Raw genomic sequence first — 14,516 nt, forward strand, 5'->3', positions numbered from 1 at the left:
CGAGTGGAAGGAGGGAAAAGCAGAGACAGATGATCAGACTGTCTCAATGTTAGTGACAAACTCCACGAGCTCCTCACGCTTGTTGTTGGAGATGAGGATGGAGGAGACGGAGAGGAGAGCCCTTCAAAAGGAACTAACTTGTTTTAGCGATATTAATAAGACTTAACACACTATAATTAACACAAACTGATTTTTATTCAGAATTTAATTCTTAGAGCTAGGTTGGAGTTTATGAACATCGGCAGCAACTGACCCCAATTAACGTGTTTCAGTCTAGGATGTGATTACCATAAAAATCCAATCATTGAAGTCACTTGTGAACTTGCTGGTGCATCAGCAGTTTGGATAACCGAGTGAATCCCCTCGGACACTCGGAGCAGGTGAACGGCTTCTCCCCTGTGTGCACTCGCAGCTGTAGTGAGGCGAGAAGATAGTTTGAACCCGTTCTACAGCGTGAACATGTTAAGGGGACATCAGTTATCCAGAATTGTTTTAAAACTCCTCACAGTATTTAAATGGTCTCTCCCCAGTGTGAACTCACTGATGTCTCAGCAGATTGGAGGAATGTGCAAATCCCTTCTCACAGTGGAAGCAGGTGAACAGCCTCTCTCCAGCGAGGAATGTTGGTGTGGCTGCAAGTGGTGCGAGTGTGTCAGCCCTTTCCCACACTGGGAGCAGGTGAATGGTCTCTCCCCAGTGTGAGTGCACTGATGGATTTTCAACTTGGATGGGTAATCAAATCCCTTCCCACAGTCTCGCCATTTCCATGGTTTCTCCCAGTGTGACTGCATTTATATACTGGCAGGCTAGATGATTGGCTGAAGCCTTGTCCACACACAGGACACGTGCGGTTCCTCTCCACTGTGAATGGTGCTTTTTCCTGCTATGTTCAAAATCTGATTCAGTTTCCGATAAATTCGGTAAGTGTTAGATGCTGATATGATGTTTGGTTTGTGTTTCCTAACTGCAAATCCTCTCTTTCAAAGACCAACTATATTAACACCTATAACTGAGCTGGAGTTATTTTTTAATTAAGCAGAAACAGACTCAGATGGACATGGTTCAGTCCTGAATATGATCACCAGCAAATTCCAATCACAACAGTTACTTATGAATTCGCTGGTGTTTCAGCAGGTTGGATGACTGACTGAATCCCTTCCCACACAGGGAGCAGGTGAATGGCCTCTCCCCAGTGTGAATATACCGATGTGCAAGTAGGTGGGATGATTGAGTGAATCCCTTCCCACACTGGGAGCAGGTGAACGGTCTCTCCCCAGTGTGAACTCGTTGGTGTCTCAGCAGATTGGCTGAATGAGTGAATCCCTTCCCACACTGGGAGCAGGTGAATGGCCTCTCCAGAGTGTGAACTCGCTCGTGTGTCCGCAGGGTGTATGAGTGAGCAAATCTCTTCCCACACTGGGAGCAGATGAACGGCTTCTCCCCAGTGTGAACCCGTTGGTGTAATGCTAGGTTGGATGACCGATTGAATTCCAACCCACACTGAGAGCAGGTGAATGGCCTCTCCTGAGTGTGAAGTCGTTGGTGTCTCAGCAGAGTGGATGTGTGAGCAAATCCCTTCCCACACTGAGAGCAGGTGAATGGCCTCTCCCCAGTGTGGCTGCGTCGATGAGTTTCTAGCTGGGATGGGTAATTGAATCCCTTCTCACAGTCCCCACATTTCCATGGCATCTCCCTGTCCTGACTGCAATTATGTTCTGAAAGGCCAGATGATTGGCTGAAATCTTGTCCACACACACAACACATGAACAGTTTCCCCCAGCAGCGATTGGTGCTTTTTTCTTCCATGTTCAAATTACGATGATGTTTAGGTTACAATAAATTGGCCGTCTCCATCAGATTCTGATATCATTTTCGATTTAAGTTTCCTGACTGCAAATCCTCCTCTTCTAACACCCTGTGAAATTGATTTGAAACAGAATAAAGGGAGTGAGAGAGAAACCACAAAAACACAAAGGCAGATTGTGAAATTGAGTTGAATCAATCTGGTCATTTGTGGGGCCGGTACTAAGAAAAAGTGACCACGAAAACTGCTGGATTGTTGTAAAAACCCAACTGGTTCACGAATGTCCTTCAGGGAAGGGAATCTGCCAAAGTTGAGTCCCACTCACTTACCCATCACCCCTGTGCTCATTGACCTACATTGGGCCCTGGTTAAGCAGTATCTCAATGGAACATTCCCATCCTTGTTTGCAAATCTTGCTCTAACCTATTTTCAGCTGCACAGATGTTTAAATCTTTAACCACAGATCAAACAGAAACACTTACATTTAGGTCCTCATGAACTGAGTGTCAGATTTTGAAGTGAATCTTGGTTGAGTTTTCTGAGGGAGGGAGGGAGCGAGCGAGAGAGAGAAAGAAGGGATTTTATATGTCAATAGTTGGTAGCCCTCACCCTCCACGGGCGTTTTGCATTGTTTTTTGAGAATCACACCAGCTCCAGAGACATGGAACCCCTCACAGGTAACAGAGCAGAGCACTAAAAGCTCAAAATTGTTGATAAATGCTCAGAAACACTGAGCTGTGAAGCAGTTTCATTGTTTTCAATATTAAAATGTTCCACTGTAGCCTGCAGCTGGATAGATATCAGCAACTCTGGAGTCGGAGGAAAAGTTTCCTAGTTGAGGAAATATCGGGGAACGGGGGGTGATGTCACCGTGCAAGTGTCGGTGCGTGATGACATCACAGACAGGAAGACAGAACATCTGGATCTGTGCAAACCACATATTATGGAGGATGTGACGGTCCTTGAGAGAGTGCAGGGGAGACTTACCAGAATAGTTCCAGGAATGAGGGATTTTAGTTGCAATGTTAGGTTGGAGAAACTGCGGTTGTTCTCCTTGGAAGAAAGGAGATTGATTTAGGTACAAGTGTCTGATTGATCTCGGTAAAGTAGTTAAAGAAATGTTGCTCCTTCCAGCTGATTGCAAAAGGATTTCAGGACACAGATTTAAGATTTGGAGCAAGATCTACAGGGTGATATGAGGCAGAAATTGTACAGTGAGTGGTAATGACTTGGAACTCAATGCTTACACTGAAAGTGCAATAATATCCAGGTCCTGATGAATTGAGTGATGCTGTAGGAGTTTGATGTCAGGATTCGCTTGTGTTTCCTGCCTGCAAATCCTTTTCTAATACCCTGAAAATGAAAGTTACAAAAGCCATCTTTGTCAGTACAAACAAGAAATTCAGGAAAAAAGTAAACCTATTCTTGGTTTGAGTTTGCTTTGTGTAAATCCTCCCTTTCTAACCCCCTGTAAAAGGATTTTCCAAAATTAATCACTGTCAGTCCAGGATAGAAATTCACAACATTCTCTCCTCCTGCTCCCTGGTCCAGGATGAACGCTCATACTCCCTGCTACACGTTGCCCCTCCATGTCATCAGCAGTCCCTCTATTCGAGGATGATGTTTACTCAGGGTAGGTTGAGAGATTTGACATGGTTCTTCATGTGACTGGACACAGTCGTAGATCTTTGGACACATGGAGGAGAATAGCCCAAGAGGTAGTGAGAACTGAAAAGCAGAACGTCTTTCTCTTCTTTTCCTGCTCTGCTTCAACAATAAGACGTTGGGACTCAAAGGCTAATGTAGATTGATGGTTGGCTTCATTCTGGGGCTGTTTAGCTCACAGGGCTAATCGCTGGCTTTGAAAGCAGACCAAGCAGGCCAGCAGCACGGTTCGATTCCCGTAACAGCCTCCCCGAACAGGCGCCGGAATGTGGCGACTAGGGGCTTTTCACAGTAACTTCATTTGAAGCCTACTCGTGACAATAAGCGATTTTCATTTCATTCTGAACATAGGGTAACAAATGCCTCCCAAAACAATCACCTCCTTCAACACATCCCAAACGACCTGCTGTTAGGAGAGTTGGACATTCTGAATTCTCCCTCTGTGTCCCCGAACAGTGCAGAAAGAGGCCATTCGGCCCATTGAGTCTGCACCAACCCTTCGAATGAGCGCTCTACCCATTTACATTCCCTCGTCCACCCACCTTATCCCCATAACCAAGAACCTAACCTGCACATCCCTGGACATTAAGGAGTAATTAAGCGTGGCCAATCTACGGTAGCACAGTGATTAGCACTGTTGCTTCACAGCGTCAGGGTCCTAGGTTCGATTCTTGGCTTGGGTCACTGTCTGTGCAGAGTGTGAAGATGTGCTGTTAGGTAATTTGGACATTCTGAATTCACGCTCTCTGTACCCCAACAGGCGCTGAAATGTGGCGATAGGGGATTTTCACAGTAACTTCATTGCAGTGTTAATGTATGCCTACTTGTGATGATAAGGATTATTCTTTTTTAAAAAACATTGCCTCCAACAAAGATGGCGGCTCCACATTGGCCCTGGTGAGCTTTACCCCAATAAAGGTGGTGGCCGTTCACCCGGGTCTAACATGAGGATCTGCAGCCCCGCTCGGTACAAATTGGGTCAGGTAAGCTCTTTTCCCAGATTTGCAGCTCACACAACATGTTTACGGAGCTTTTCCGCCTAACCACATGCTTCTTCGCTCCCTCCGCCCCGTCAATTGCCTCTTCCCGATTTTAGATCTCAACAAGGAGCTGCTGTCCATCGCCATTACCCACACTGCGCATGCTTCAATCAAGTCCAGTCCCGCCCCTCATTCACTCCGATTGGTTGGAGGCCCAGCCGCGCTCGGTCGGTCCTCCAGCCCCACCCATGCTCTTCCTATTGGTCCAGAGCTGTCGTCAATCACCCGGGCATTGTGACGGTTCCAGATGGTGAGAGCGGCCACAGGCTCAGGCTGACTCGCTGATTGTCCAATAATAACAGTGAGAGTCTCAGTGGGACAATCAGACAATAATAGTGGAGATGGGGCCCAGAGGAGAAACAGCAAAGGATTCACTCAATTTGAGAGTAAGAAACCGTTCATAAGTTCATAAGATATAGGAGCAGAATTAGGTCATTTGGCCCATTATTATTATAAGTGAGTCTGATCCGCCATTCTATCATGGCTGATATGTTCCTCATCTGTCACCTCATCTGCAGAGCAGGAGCTGGATTGCAAAATCAGCTAGAGCATCTCCTCCCTAGAACACATGACCTGGGAGCAGGAGTAGGCAATTTAGCATCCAGAGCCTAACACCTTCAATGTGATCATGGCTGATCTCGTAGTGCCTCAACTCCAATGTTCTGCCCATTCTCCATAAACCTTTATCCCCCATTACCAATTAAAAATCTGTCTAACTTCTCCTTAAATTTACTCACTGTCCCTGCATCCACCGCACTCTGGGGTAGCGAATTCCACAGATTCACAACCATTTGGGGAGAAGTAGTTTCCTCCTCAAGTCTGTCTTAAATTTTCTACCTCCTTAATATGGTCTTAAGAAAGCAAAAAGGGAGCATCACAGAGAGGCCACAAAAACAAGTAGACAGGTTGTGACATTGGGCAGAATCGATGGGACCAGCATTAGAAAAGGAGATCATGAAACTGCTGGATTATTGTAAAAACCCAACTGCGATGTTAATATCCTTCAGGGAAAGGTACCTGCCATCAGCTCTGAACCTACACAAGAGTTTGCCAGGACATTAACAGAACCTGTCACTCCACCAGCTACAAAGACGAGGGCACCGGTGCAGACAAACACCATCACCTACAAATCCTCTTCCAGTCACACATCATTCTGAGTTGGACATATATCCCTGTTCCTCCATCGTCAGTGAATGGAAATTCTGCAATTCTACCAAAATGTATTTTGGAACACCTTGGTAGCTTGAAACACTCAATGGACATACTTGTTAATCAAACAATGCTGTATTCTATAGCAATGTTGGAACAACGACTGCTGAACAACCAATTTCTCCTGGAACCTACCTCCCTTTAGTGTCCCGCATTGGAAATTTGCAGACCCAACAAGACCACTGTGGTTTGGACCCGTGGGAAAGACGAGAACGAGGTGACACACTTTAAGAATTAAACATGGGGGGAGGGGGGGGGGGGGGGGGCAGCACGGTGGCACAGTGGTTAGCATTGCTGCTTACAGCACTGAGGACCTGGGTTCGAATCCTGACCCTGGGTCACTGTCCGTGTGGAATTTGCACATTCACCCCTTGTTTGCGTGGGTTTCACCCCCACAACCCAAAGATGTACAAGTTAGGTGGATTGGCCATGCTAAATTGCCCCTTAATTGGAAGAAATAATTGGGTACTCGAAATTTATTTTAAAAAGAGAATGAGAGATGGGGAGAACATGAAGGCTAAAATGAGGATAATTTTTTCCCCCCGAAGTTAGTGGAATTCACTTCCCAGAGAACAGTAGAGGCTGGGGCATTGAATTTATTTAAGGCAGGGATAGACAGATTTTTGATAGACAAGGGAGACAAGGGTTCTGGGTGCAGGGGTTGGTGGTGCAGACAGGCAAGGGGAACCGAGACCACAACCAATTCAGCCCTGATTTTATTGAATGGTGGAACAGTCTTGGAGGGCTGGATGGCCTGTTTCTGCTCCTAAATCATAGGTCAAATGGGTAAAACCCAACAGTATCTCCTCCATCTCCACTTCAGCCCAAATTGCTTTGCATCCAATGCCCATTCTAATTGAACCCTGCTCTTAATTGGTCTGCCCAGCTTTTCTTTACCTGTGCATTCAGTCTTTTGGATTAAGAGATGTATTCACACACACAACTGTTTTTTAGGTTGAACTGTGCTCCTTGGGAGAGGTGTACTTTCTTTCTCGCTCTCTTCCGCCGTGCCCCATATCGGTGTGTGCTTACCAGTGGTCTGTGCTGCCCATTTGGGAGCATTTCTGCTGGTGTGGTGGTGGTGGCTTGAAATCTGGTGGTTTTGTTTTATGTTGATTATTCATTGGTTTCTATTTTATAACAATAACTTTTATTTTCACAAGTCGGCTTACATTAACTGCAATGAAGTACTCTGAAATCCCCTAGTCGCCACATTCGGCCCCCGTTTGGTTCACTGAGGGAGAATTCAGAATATCCAGATTTTGGTGTATTGTGGATATTTTTATGTATTGCTGATTGTTTTGTATTCAGCTCTGTTCTTTTGTAATATGGAGTTGTTCATAACTAAACTAAAATTCGCCTATGCAGGGAATTCTGGGTAGCATGGTCCACCATTTAAATGGAAGAAAGGAGAAGATGATGTGTCAAAATCATAGAAAAGAAGAAAGATATAAAACAACTAACATAATTCGCTTCCATTCCCCATCAGTATCAGCCAAAGTTAATATATTCATTGCAATCAAGTACTTTGACTTAAATCCTTAAGTTTATCAATTGAATCATGTTTCTTTAACTGTATTTCTGAATTCAGATTCATGTCCTCATTTTTTTCCTCCTCTGAGCCTCTGAACTCTATCAGACAGAGTAATGTAGGAGAGTGGACTCTGATTGTCCTGGGACACAACAGCAAGAGGATCCCAGAGGCCAGAAGGGCAGGGAGCCGTGAGGTCTGTCACCAGACTTGAGGGCTGGAACCCGAGTGAATGTAATTTTTTTAATAGTGTCACAAGTAGGCCTTACACTGCAATGAAGTTACTGTTCGGGTACACTGAAGGAGAATTCATAATGTCCAATTCACCTAACCTGTGGACTGTGGGAGGAAACCGGAGCACCTGGAGAAAACCCACACAGACACGGGGAGAACATGCAGATTCAGCACAGACAGTAACCCAAATGGAATCAAACCGGGGTCCAACAATTTATATTTTAAAAATGTCTTCCAACAACTGAGCAGTTTGCTATTGGTCAGTACTTTGATTTCCTGAAGCTCTGTTTTGAGTTTTTGACAGTTCTATGCCAAGTGAGGTGTTTAAAGGCCTTTCATCTTCCTCTCTACATATCGATGTTCATTAAAGAACAAAGAAAATTACAGCACAGGAACAGGCTCTTCGGCCCTCCCAGCCTGCGCCGATCCAGATCCTTTATCTAAACCTGTCTCCTATTTTCCAAGGTCTACTTCCCTCTGTTCCCGCCCATTCATATACCTGTCTAGACGCTTCTTAAATGATGCTATCGTGCCCACCTCTACCACCTCCGCTGGTAAAGCATTCCAGGCACCCACCACCCTCTGCGTAGAAAACTTTCCGCGCACATCTCCCTTAAACTTTCCCCCTCTCACCTTGAAATCGTGACCCCTTGTAACTGACACCCCCACTCTTGGGAAAAGCTTGTTGCTGTCCACCCTGTCCATACTCTCTCATAATTTTGTAGACCTCAATCAGGTCCCCCCTCAACCTCCCTCTTTCCAACGAAAAACAATCCTAATCTACTCATCCTTTCTTCATAGCTAGCACCCTCCATACCAAGCAACATCCTGGTGAATCTCCTCTGCACCCTCTCCAAGGCATCCACATCCTTCTGGTAATGTGGTGACCAGAACTGCACGCAGTATTCCAAATGTGGCCGAACCAAGTCCTATACTACTGTAACATGACCTGCCAACTCTTGTACTCAATACCCCGTCCGATGAAGGCAAGCATGCTGTATGCCTTCTTGACCACTCTATCACCTGCGTTGCCACCTTCAGGGGACAATGGACCTGAACTCCCAGATCTCTCTGCACATCAATTTCCCCAAGACCCTTCCATTAACCATATAGTCCGCTCTTGAATTTGATCTTCCAAAATGCATCACCTCGCATTTGCCTGGATTGAACTCCATCTGCCATTTCTCTGCCCAACTCTCCAATCTATCTATATTTTAGGATACATAAATTATTCTCCCCGTGTCTGCGTGGGTCTGACGCCACAACCCAAAGATGTGCAGGGTTAGGTGGATTGGCTACACTTAAAAGGATACACAAATTGATTTCCCTCTCATTAGATATCTATTTTCCAATATTAGATGCATAGGGTTTCCTACATCGACGCTACGACCAAGAAAGCATAACAGCGCCTATACTTCCTCAGGAAACTCTGGAAATTCAGCATGTCCATGTTGACTCTTACCGGTTTTTACAGATGCTGCATAGAAACATCCTCCTGGCTGCGTCACAGCCTGCTGTGACAACTGCTCAGCACAAGACCATCAGAAACTACAGAGATCCATGAACACAACCCAGTCAATCACGCAAACCCGCCTCCCATCCATTGATTCTATCTACATCCCCCACTGTCTTGGGAAAGTGGGCAGCATAATCAAAGACTCCTCCCATCGGACAGGAGACACAAAGGTCTGAGATCACGCATTAACAGATCCAAAAGAGCTTCTTGAACGCTGTTATCACACTCCTGAATGACCCTCTTATGGACTGATCTGATCTCTCCACGAACTTCTCGACTGAATAATGCTGCACTCCGTATGCTTCACCCGATGTTTGTGTCTATGTATTTACATTGTGTATCTGTTGTATATCCTCTGTTTTTCATCTAAGGAATGATCTGTCTGGATTGTACGCACAACAAGGCGCTAGATTCTCCGATCCCCGACACGGAAATCGTGTTCGGTGACGGGGCGGAGAAATCTGTTTTGACGCCAAATCGGGATTGCCACCGGTATTCGGAAGCTCTGCCCCCTGAAATCGGTGCATTCTAGGAGTATTGCGGCATGGCCTGAGACCATTGCCGGAGGACCACCCCGGAATGCTCCGTCTCCAACCGGCCGAGTTCGCGACGCGTCGGATTCTCATGGTCCCAGCCGTTCGGCAACCTTGCATCATATTCAGTCGGGGAAGGGCCGATCTGCGAGCAGGGAGGGCTTCAATTGGGAGCACTGTAGGGGGGAGGTCCGGGGCATGCGAGCGGCCAAGTGGATACTATTTTGCGGTTCGGGTCCCCAGGCATAGTCTCCCTGGAAGCCAGTGAGGCCGTGCTGGTCTCCACCCAGCGGCATTCGCAGCCACGGACCCAGCAATCCTCCAGGCTGTATCAGATCTAGAGATGGGAGCTCTACGCTGCCTCCCTGCTAGTCCCCGACCCCCTCCCTCGGAGCAGAGAAATCAGTGGCTGTTTTGTGCCAATTTTCAGGGCATAAAACACCAACTCTTGCACGCTGGCGTGGGGACTTCCCGGCATTCCCCGCGGTGGTGAATGTCCCCGATCGACACGCAGGACAGCAGTGCGCAGGTGCATTGCCTGGGAGTAGTTGAGCATGCGCAGTGTGTGATGGCGCCTGGGAAAGAGATGCTTCTTTGTGTCCTGGGCAGCGGGTAAGGATGTGGAAATCCGAACGAAGCGATCAAACCAGCTCTGGAGGGAGAGAGTTTTTAAACACCGCGTGAAGGCCCTAAACCAGGAACACGTACCTGTGGGTCCTGCGTTTGCAGCTTCGGGTCTTTTCCCCGATAACAGGCCTAGTTTTACGGCCGCCATCTTGATTCAGATGGAGCGGTGCGCATGCGGGGTTGCGGTGACGTCAATAATGGGCGGCGCTTCATAGTTCATAGTCTGTTCCAGGCCAGGTCCTAGTGCCCGAAATTGCAAAAATTGCACCGAGGCTGCAGTGTCCCTCATCTTGATTCATTTATTTGTCAAGTTAAAAGGGTGATCTATTTCCCAATGTTCCCAATTGAAGGCCTAATTTCCCCAGGAGATGGTTGACATTTCAGGGAAAGTAAATTAACATTGGGCAGAGATATACCTAATGTAGCGGCATGGTTGCACAGTGGTTAGCACTGTTGCTTCACATCGCCAGGGATCTGGGTTCGATTCCCACTAGGGTCACTGTCTGTGCGGAGTCTGCACGTTCTCCCCGTGTCTGCATGGTTTCCTCCCGGTGCTCCGGTTCCTCACACAAGCCCTGAAAGACGTGCTGTTTGGTAATCTGGAGATTCAGAATTCTCCCTGTGTACCCAAATAGGCGCCGGAATTTGGCGACTAGGGGCTTTTCACGAACTTCATTGCAGTGTTAATGTAAGCCTACTTGTGACAGTAAAAAAGAATATGATGTTCTGAAGGTTAGTCTTTGGCTTTCTCTACACAGGGAGCAGCAAGTAGAACAAAGAACATAGAACGATACAGCGCAGTACAGGCCCTTCGGCCCACGATGTTGCACCGACATGGGAAGTCAAAAACTAAAGGCCATCTAACCTACACTATGCCATTATCATCCATATGCTTATCCAATAACCTTTTAAATGCCCTCAATGTTGGCGAGTTCACTACTGTTGCAGGTAGGGCATTCCACGGCCTCACCACTCTTTGCGTAAAAAACCTACCTCTGACCTCTGTCCTATATCTATTACCCCTCAATTTAAGGCTATGTCCCCTCGTGCTAGCCACCTCCATCCGCGAGAGAAGGCTTTCACTGTCCACCCTATCTAACCCTCTGATCATTTGTATGCCTCTATTAAGTCACCTCTTAACCTCCTTCTCTCTAACGAAAACAACCTCAAGTCCATCAGTCTTCCTCATAAGATTTTCCCTCCATACCAGGCAACATCCTGGTAAATCTCCTCTGCACCCGTTCCAAAGCTTCCACGTCCTTCCTATAATGAGGCGACCAGAACTGTACGCAATACTCCAAATGCGGCCGTACCAGAGTTTTGTACAGCTGCAACGTGACCTCATGGCTCCGGAACTCAATCCCTCCACCAATAAAGGCCAACACACCATAGGCCTTCTTCACAACCCTATCAACTGGGATGGCAACTTTCAGGGATCTATGTACATGGACACCGAGATCCCTCTGCTCATCCACACTACCAAGAATCTTACCATTAGCGAATATTCCGCATTCCTGTTATTCTTTCCAAAGTGAATCACCTCACACTTCTCTACATTAAACTCCATTTGCCACCTCTCAGCCCAGCTCTGCAGCTTATCTATGTTCCTCTGTAAGCTGCAACATCCTTCCACACTGTCTACAACTCCACCGACTTTAGTGTCGTCTGCAAATTTACTCACCCAACCTTCTCTGTGCCCTCCTCTAGGTCATTTATAAAAATGACAAACAGCAATGGCCCAGAACAGATCCTTGTGGTACGCCACTCATAACCAAACTCTATTCTGAACATTTCAACTACCACCCTCTGTCTTCTTTCAACTAGCCAATTTCTGATCCACATCTCTAAAATCACCCTCAATCCCCAGCCTCCGTATTTTCTGCAATGCCGACCGTGGGGTACCTTATCAAATGCTTACTGAAATCCATATACACCACATTAACTGCTCTACCCTCGTCTACTTGTTCAGTCACCTTCTCAAAGAACTCGATAAGGTTTGTGAGGCATGACCTACCCTTCACAAAACCATGCTGACTATCCCTAATCATATTATTCTATCTCAGATGATTATAAATCGTATCTCTTATAATCCTCTCCAAGTCTGGGGGTCATTGATTATATTCAAACACGGGTTCGACAGATATTTGATGGACAATGGAGTTAAGGGTTATGGGGTTCAGGCAGGAAAATAGAGAAAGCTGAGATGAGGAGGGATTTCTTCACTCAGGAAGTTGTGAAGCTTTCGAATTCTCTGTCCCAGAAGAATGTGGAGCCTCAGTCATCAAGTATGTTCAAGACAAATATTGATAGGTTTCTAGATGTTGAAGATATTGAGGGATATGGGGATTGTGTGGGAAAATAGTGTTGAGGTAGATCGGCCAAGGATCTCATTGAATGGTTGAGCAGAATCGGTGGGCTGAATGGCCTACTCCTGCTCCTATTAATCTCTGTGTCCTGGTCAGGAAGCAGTGAGCTGAGCTTGGATCTGTCAATCAACATGAATCAGCACCTTTAGGAGAATTGGGAGGGTGAATATTAAATACAGCAGAGTGAGAATGGAGGGAGATTGTGTGGGATGGATATTTACAGCTTTTGGAGAACGAGAGAGGAAATAATATTCCATAGGAACTAGAATTGTCTGTTCTGAATTTCTATCCTGTACGAACAATGATAACTTTTGTTAATTGTTTTTAAAGGATATTGGAAGAGCTGGAATTATAGACATAATCTCAAACATCATGACGTGATGTGACAAACTAATTCGATTCCTTCTGATCTGAATATCATCGGGCTCTGAATATCATCGGCGAGAAGGAGAAATGTTTGTCCGATCTATCGGCTTCAGAAGATTTTAAATATGAGTGTGACTGGAAAAGCACCGAGACCCACACAACACACACCCGAATGAGAGAGTTCCAGTGAATTGACTGTGGAAAGAGCTTCAACCAGATACACAGTCTGAAAAAACATCACACCATTCACAGTGAGGAGAGACAGTGCACATGTTCTGTGTGTAGACAAGGCTTCCACTGATTGTCCAATCTGGAGAGACACGAGGAGACCTAAAACATGGAGAAACCGTGGAAATGTGGGGACTGTGGGAAGGGATTCAGAGTCCCGTCTAAGCTAGAGATTCATCAACGCATTCACACTGGGGAGAGGCCGTTCACATGCTCTAAATGTGGGAAAGGATTCACTCAGTTATCTAACCTTCAGGCACACCAGCGAGTTCACACTGGGGAGAAACCATTTACCTGCTCTCAGTGTGGGAAGGGATTCACAGTTATCCAGTCTGCAGTCACACCAGCGAGTTCACACTGGGGAGAGGCCATTCACCTGCTCTCAGTGTGGGAAGGGATTCACACAATTATTCAATCTGCAGACACACCAGCGAACTCACACTGGGGAGAAGCCATTCACCTGCTCTCAGTGTGGGAAGGGATTCATTGATTCATCCAATCTGCGGACACACCAGCGAATTCACACTGGAGAGAGACCATTCACCTGCTCTCAGTGTGGGAAGGGATTCAGTGACTTATCCAGTCTGCGGAGACATCAGCGAGTTCACACTGAGGAGAGGCCATTCACCTGCTCTCAGTGTGGGAAGGGATTCAATGATTTATCCAATCTGCTGAGACACCAGCGAGTTCACACTGGGGAGAGGCCATTCATCTGCTCTCAGTGTGGGCAGGGATTCACTTGGTTATCCAGTCTGCAGACACACCAGCGAGTCCACAGTGGAGAGAGGCCATTCACCTGCTCTCAGTGTGGGAAGGGGTTCAGTGATTTATCCAGTCTGCGGAGACATCAGCGAGTTCACACTGGCGAGAGGCCATTTACCTGCTCTCAGTGTGGGAAGGGGTTCACACAATTATTCAATCTGCAGACACACCAGCGAGTTCACACTGGGGAGAGGCCATTCACCTGCTCTCAGTGTGGACAGAGATTCCGTGCTTTATCCAGTTTGCAGAAACATCAGCGAGTTCACACTGGGGAGAGACCGTTCACCTGCTCTTTGTGAGTGAAGGGATTACATAGAAAATAGGAGCAGGAAGAGACCATTTGGCCCTTCGCACCTGCTCTGACATTCATTATGATCATGGCTTATCATCCAACTCCATAGCCTAATCCCGCTTTCCCCTCCATATCCTTTGACCCCCTTCGCCTTCAGTTCTATATCTAACTGCTTCTTGAAAGCATGCAATGTATTGGCCATCACTATTTCCTGTGTAACAATTCCACAGGCTCACCACTGCCTGGTTGAAGAACATTCTCCTCATCTTTGTCTAAATGGTCTACCCCGTATCCTCAGACTGTGACCTCTGGTTCTGCATTCCCACCATCGGGAAAATCTTTC

General features: G+C 46.6%; 1 protein-coding gene and 1 pseudogene across 2 annotated transcripts; one reads left to right on the top strand and one right to left on the bottom strand.

Annotated features, from left to right (window-relative positions):
* Positions 1-14,180, top strand: part of LOC119961530 — a 76,699-nt pseudogene extending 62,519 nt beyond the window's left edge.
* LOC119961562 (gastrula zinc finger protein XlCGF7.1-like) lies at positions 1,011-10,318 on the bottom strand. 2 transcript variants are annotated; one of them, XM_038788893.1, is made up of 2 exons: positions 10,241-10,318; positions 1,011-1,915 (listed from the first exon to the last, which is right to left on the bottom strand). In XM_038788893.1, the coding sequence occupies exon 2, from the start codon at positions 1,804-1,806 to the stop codon at positions 1,105-1,107; it is 702 nt and encodes a 233-aa protein (XP_038644821.1). In that variant the 5' UTR covers positions 1,807-1,915; positions 10,241-10,318; the 3' UTR covers positions 1,011-1,104. The 2 variants fall into 2 exon arrangements, 1 of the variants encoding a protein (XP_038644821.1); XR_005459682.1 differs by lacking the exon at positions 10,241-10,318 and adding an exon at positions 3,052-3,161 and having other exon boundaries at positions 1,233-1,915.
* Positions 14,181-14,516: the final 336 nt, after the last annotated feature.

Source organism: Scyliorhinus canicula, unplaced genomic scaffold (assembly GCF_902713615.1).
Source record: "Scyliorhinus canicula unplaced genomic scaffold, sScyCan1.1, whole genome shotgun sequence".
Lineage (NCBI taxonomy): Eukaryota > Metazoa > Chordata > Chondrichthyes > Carcharhiniformes > Scyliorhinidae > Scyliorhinus > Scyliorhinus canicula.

Excerpts from the sequence above, each read along its gene's own strand:
- LOC119961562 (XM_038788893.1), bottom strand. The coding sequence starts at position 1,806 with ATGGAAGAAAAAAGCACCAATCGCTGCTGGGGGAAACTGTTCATGTGT.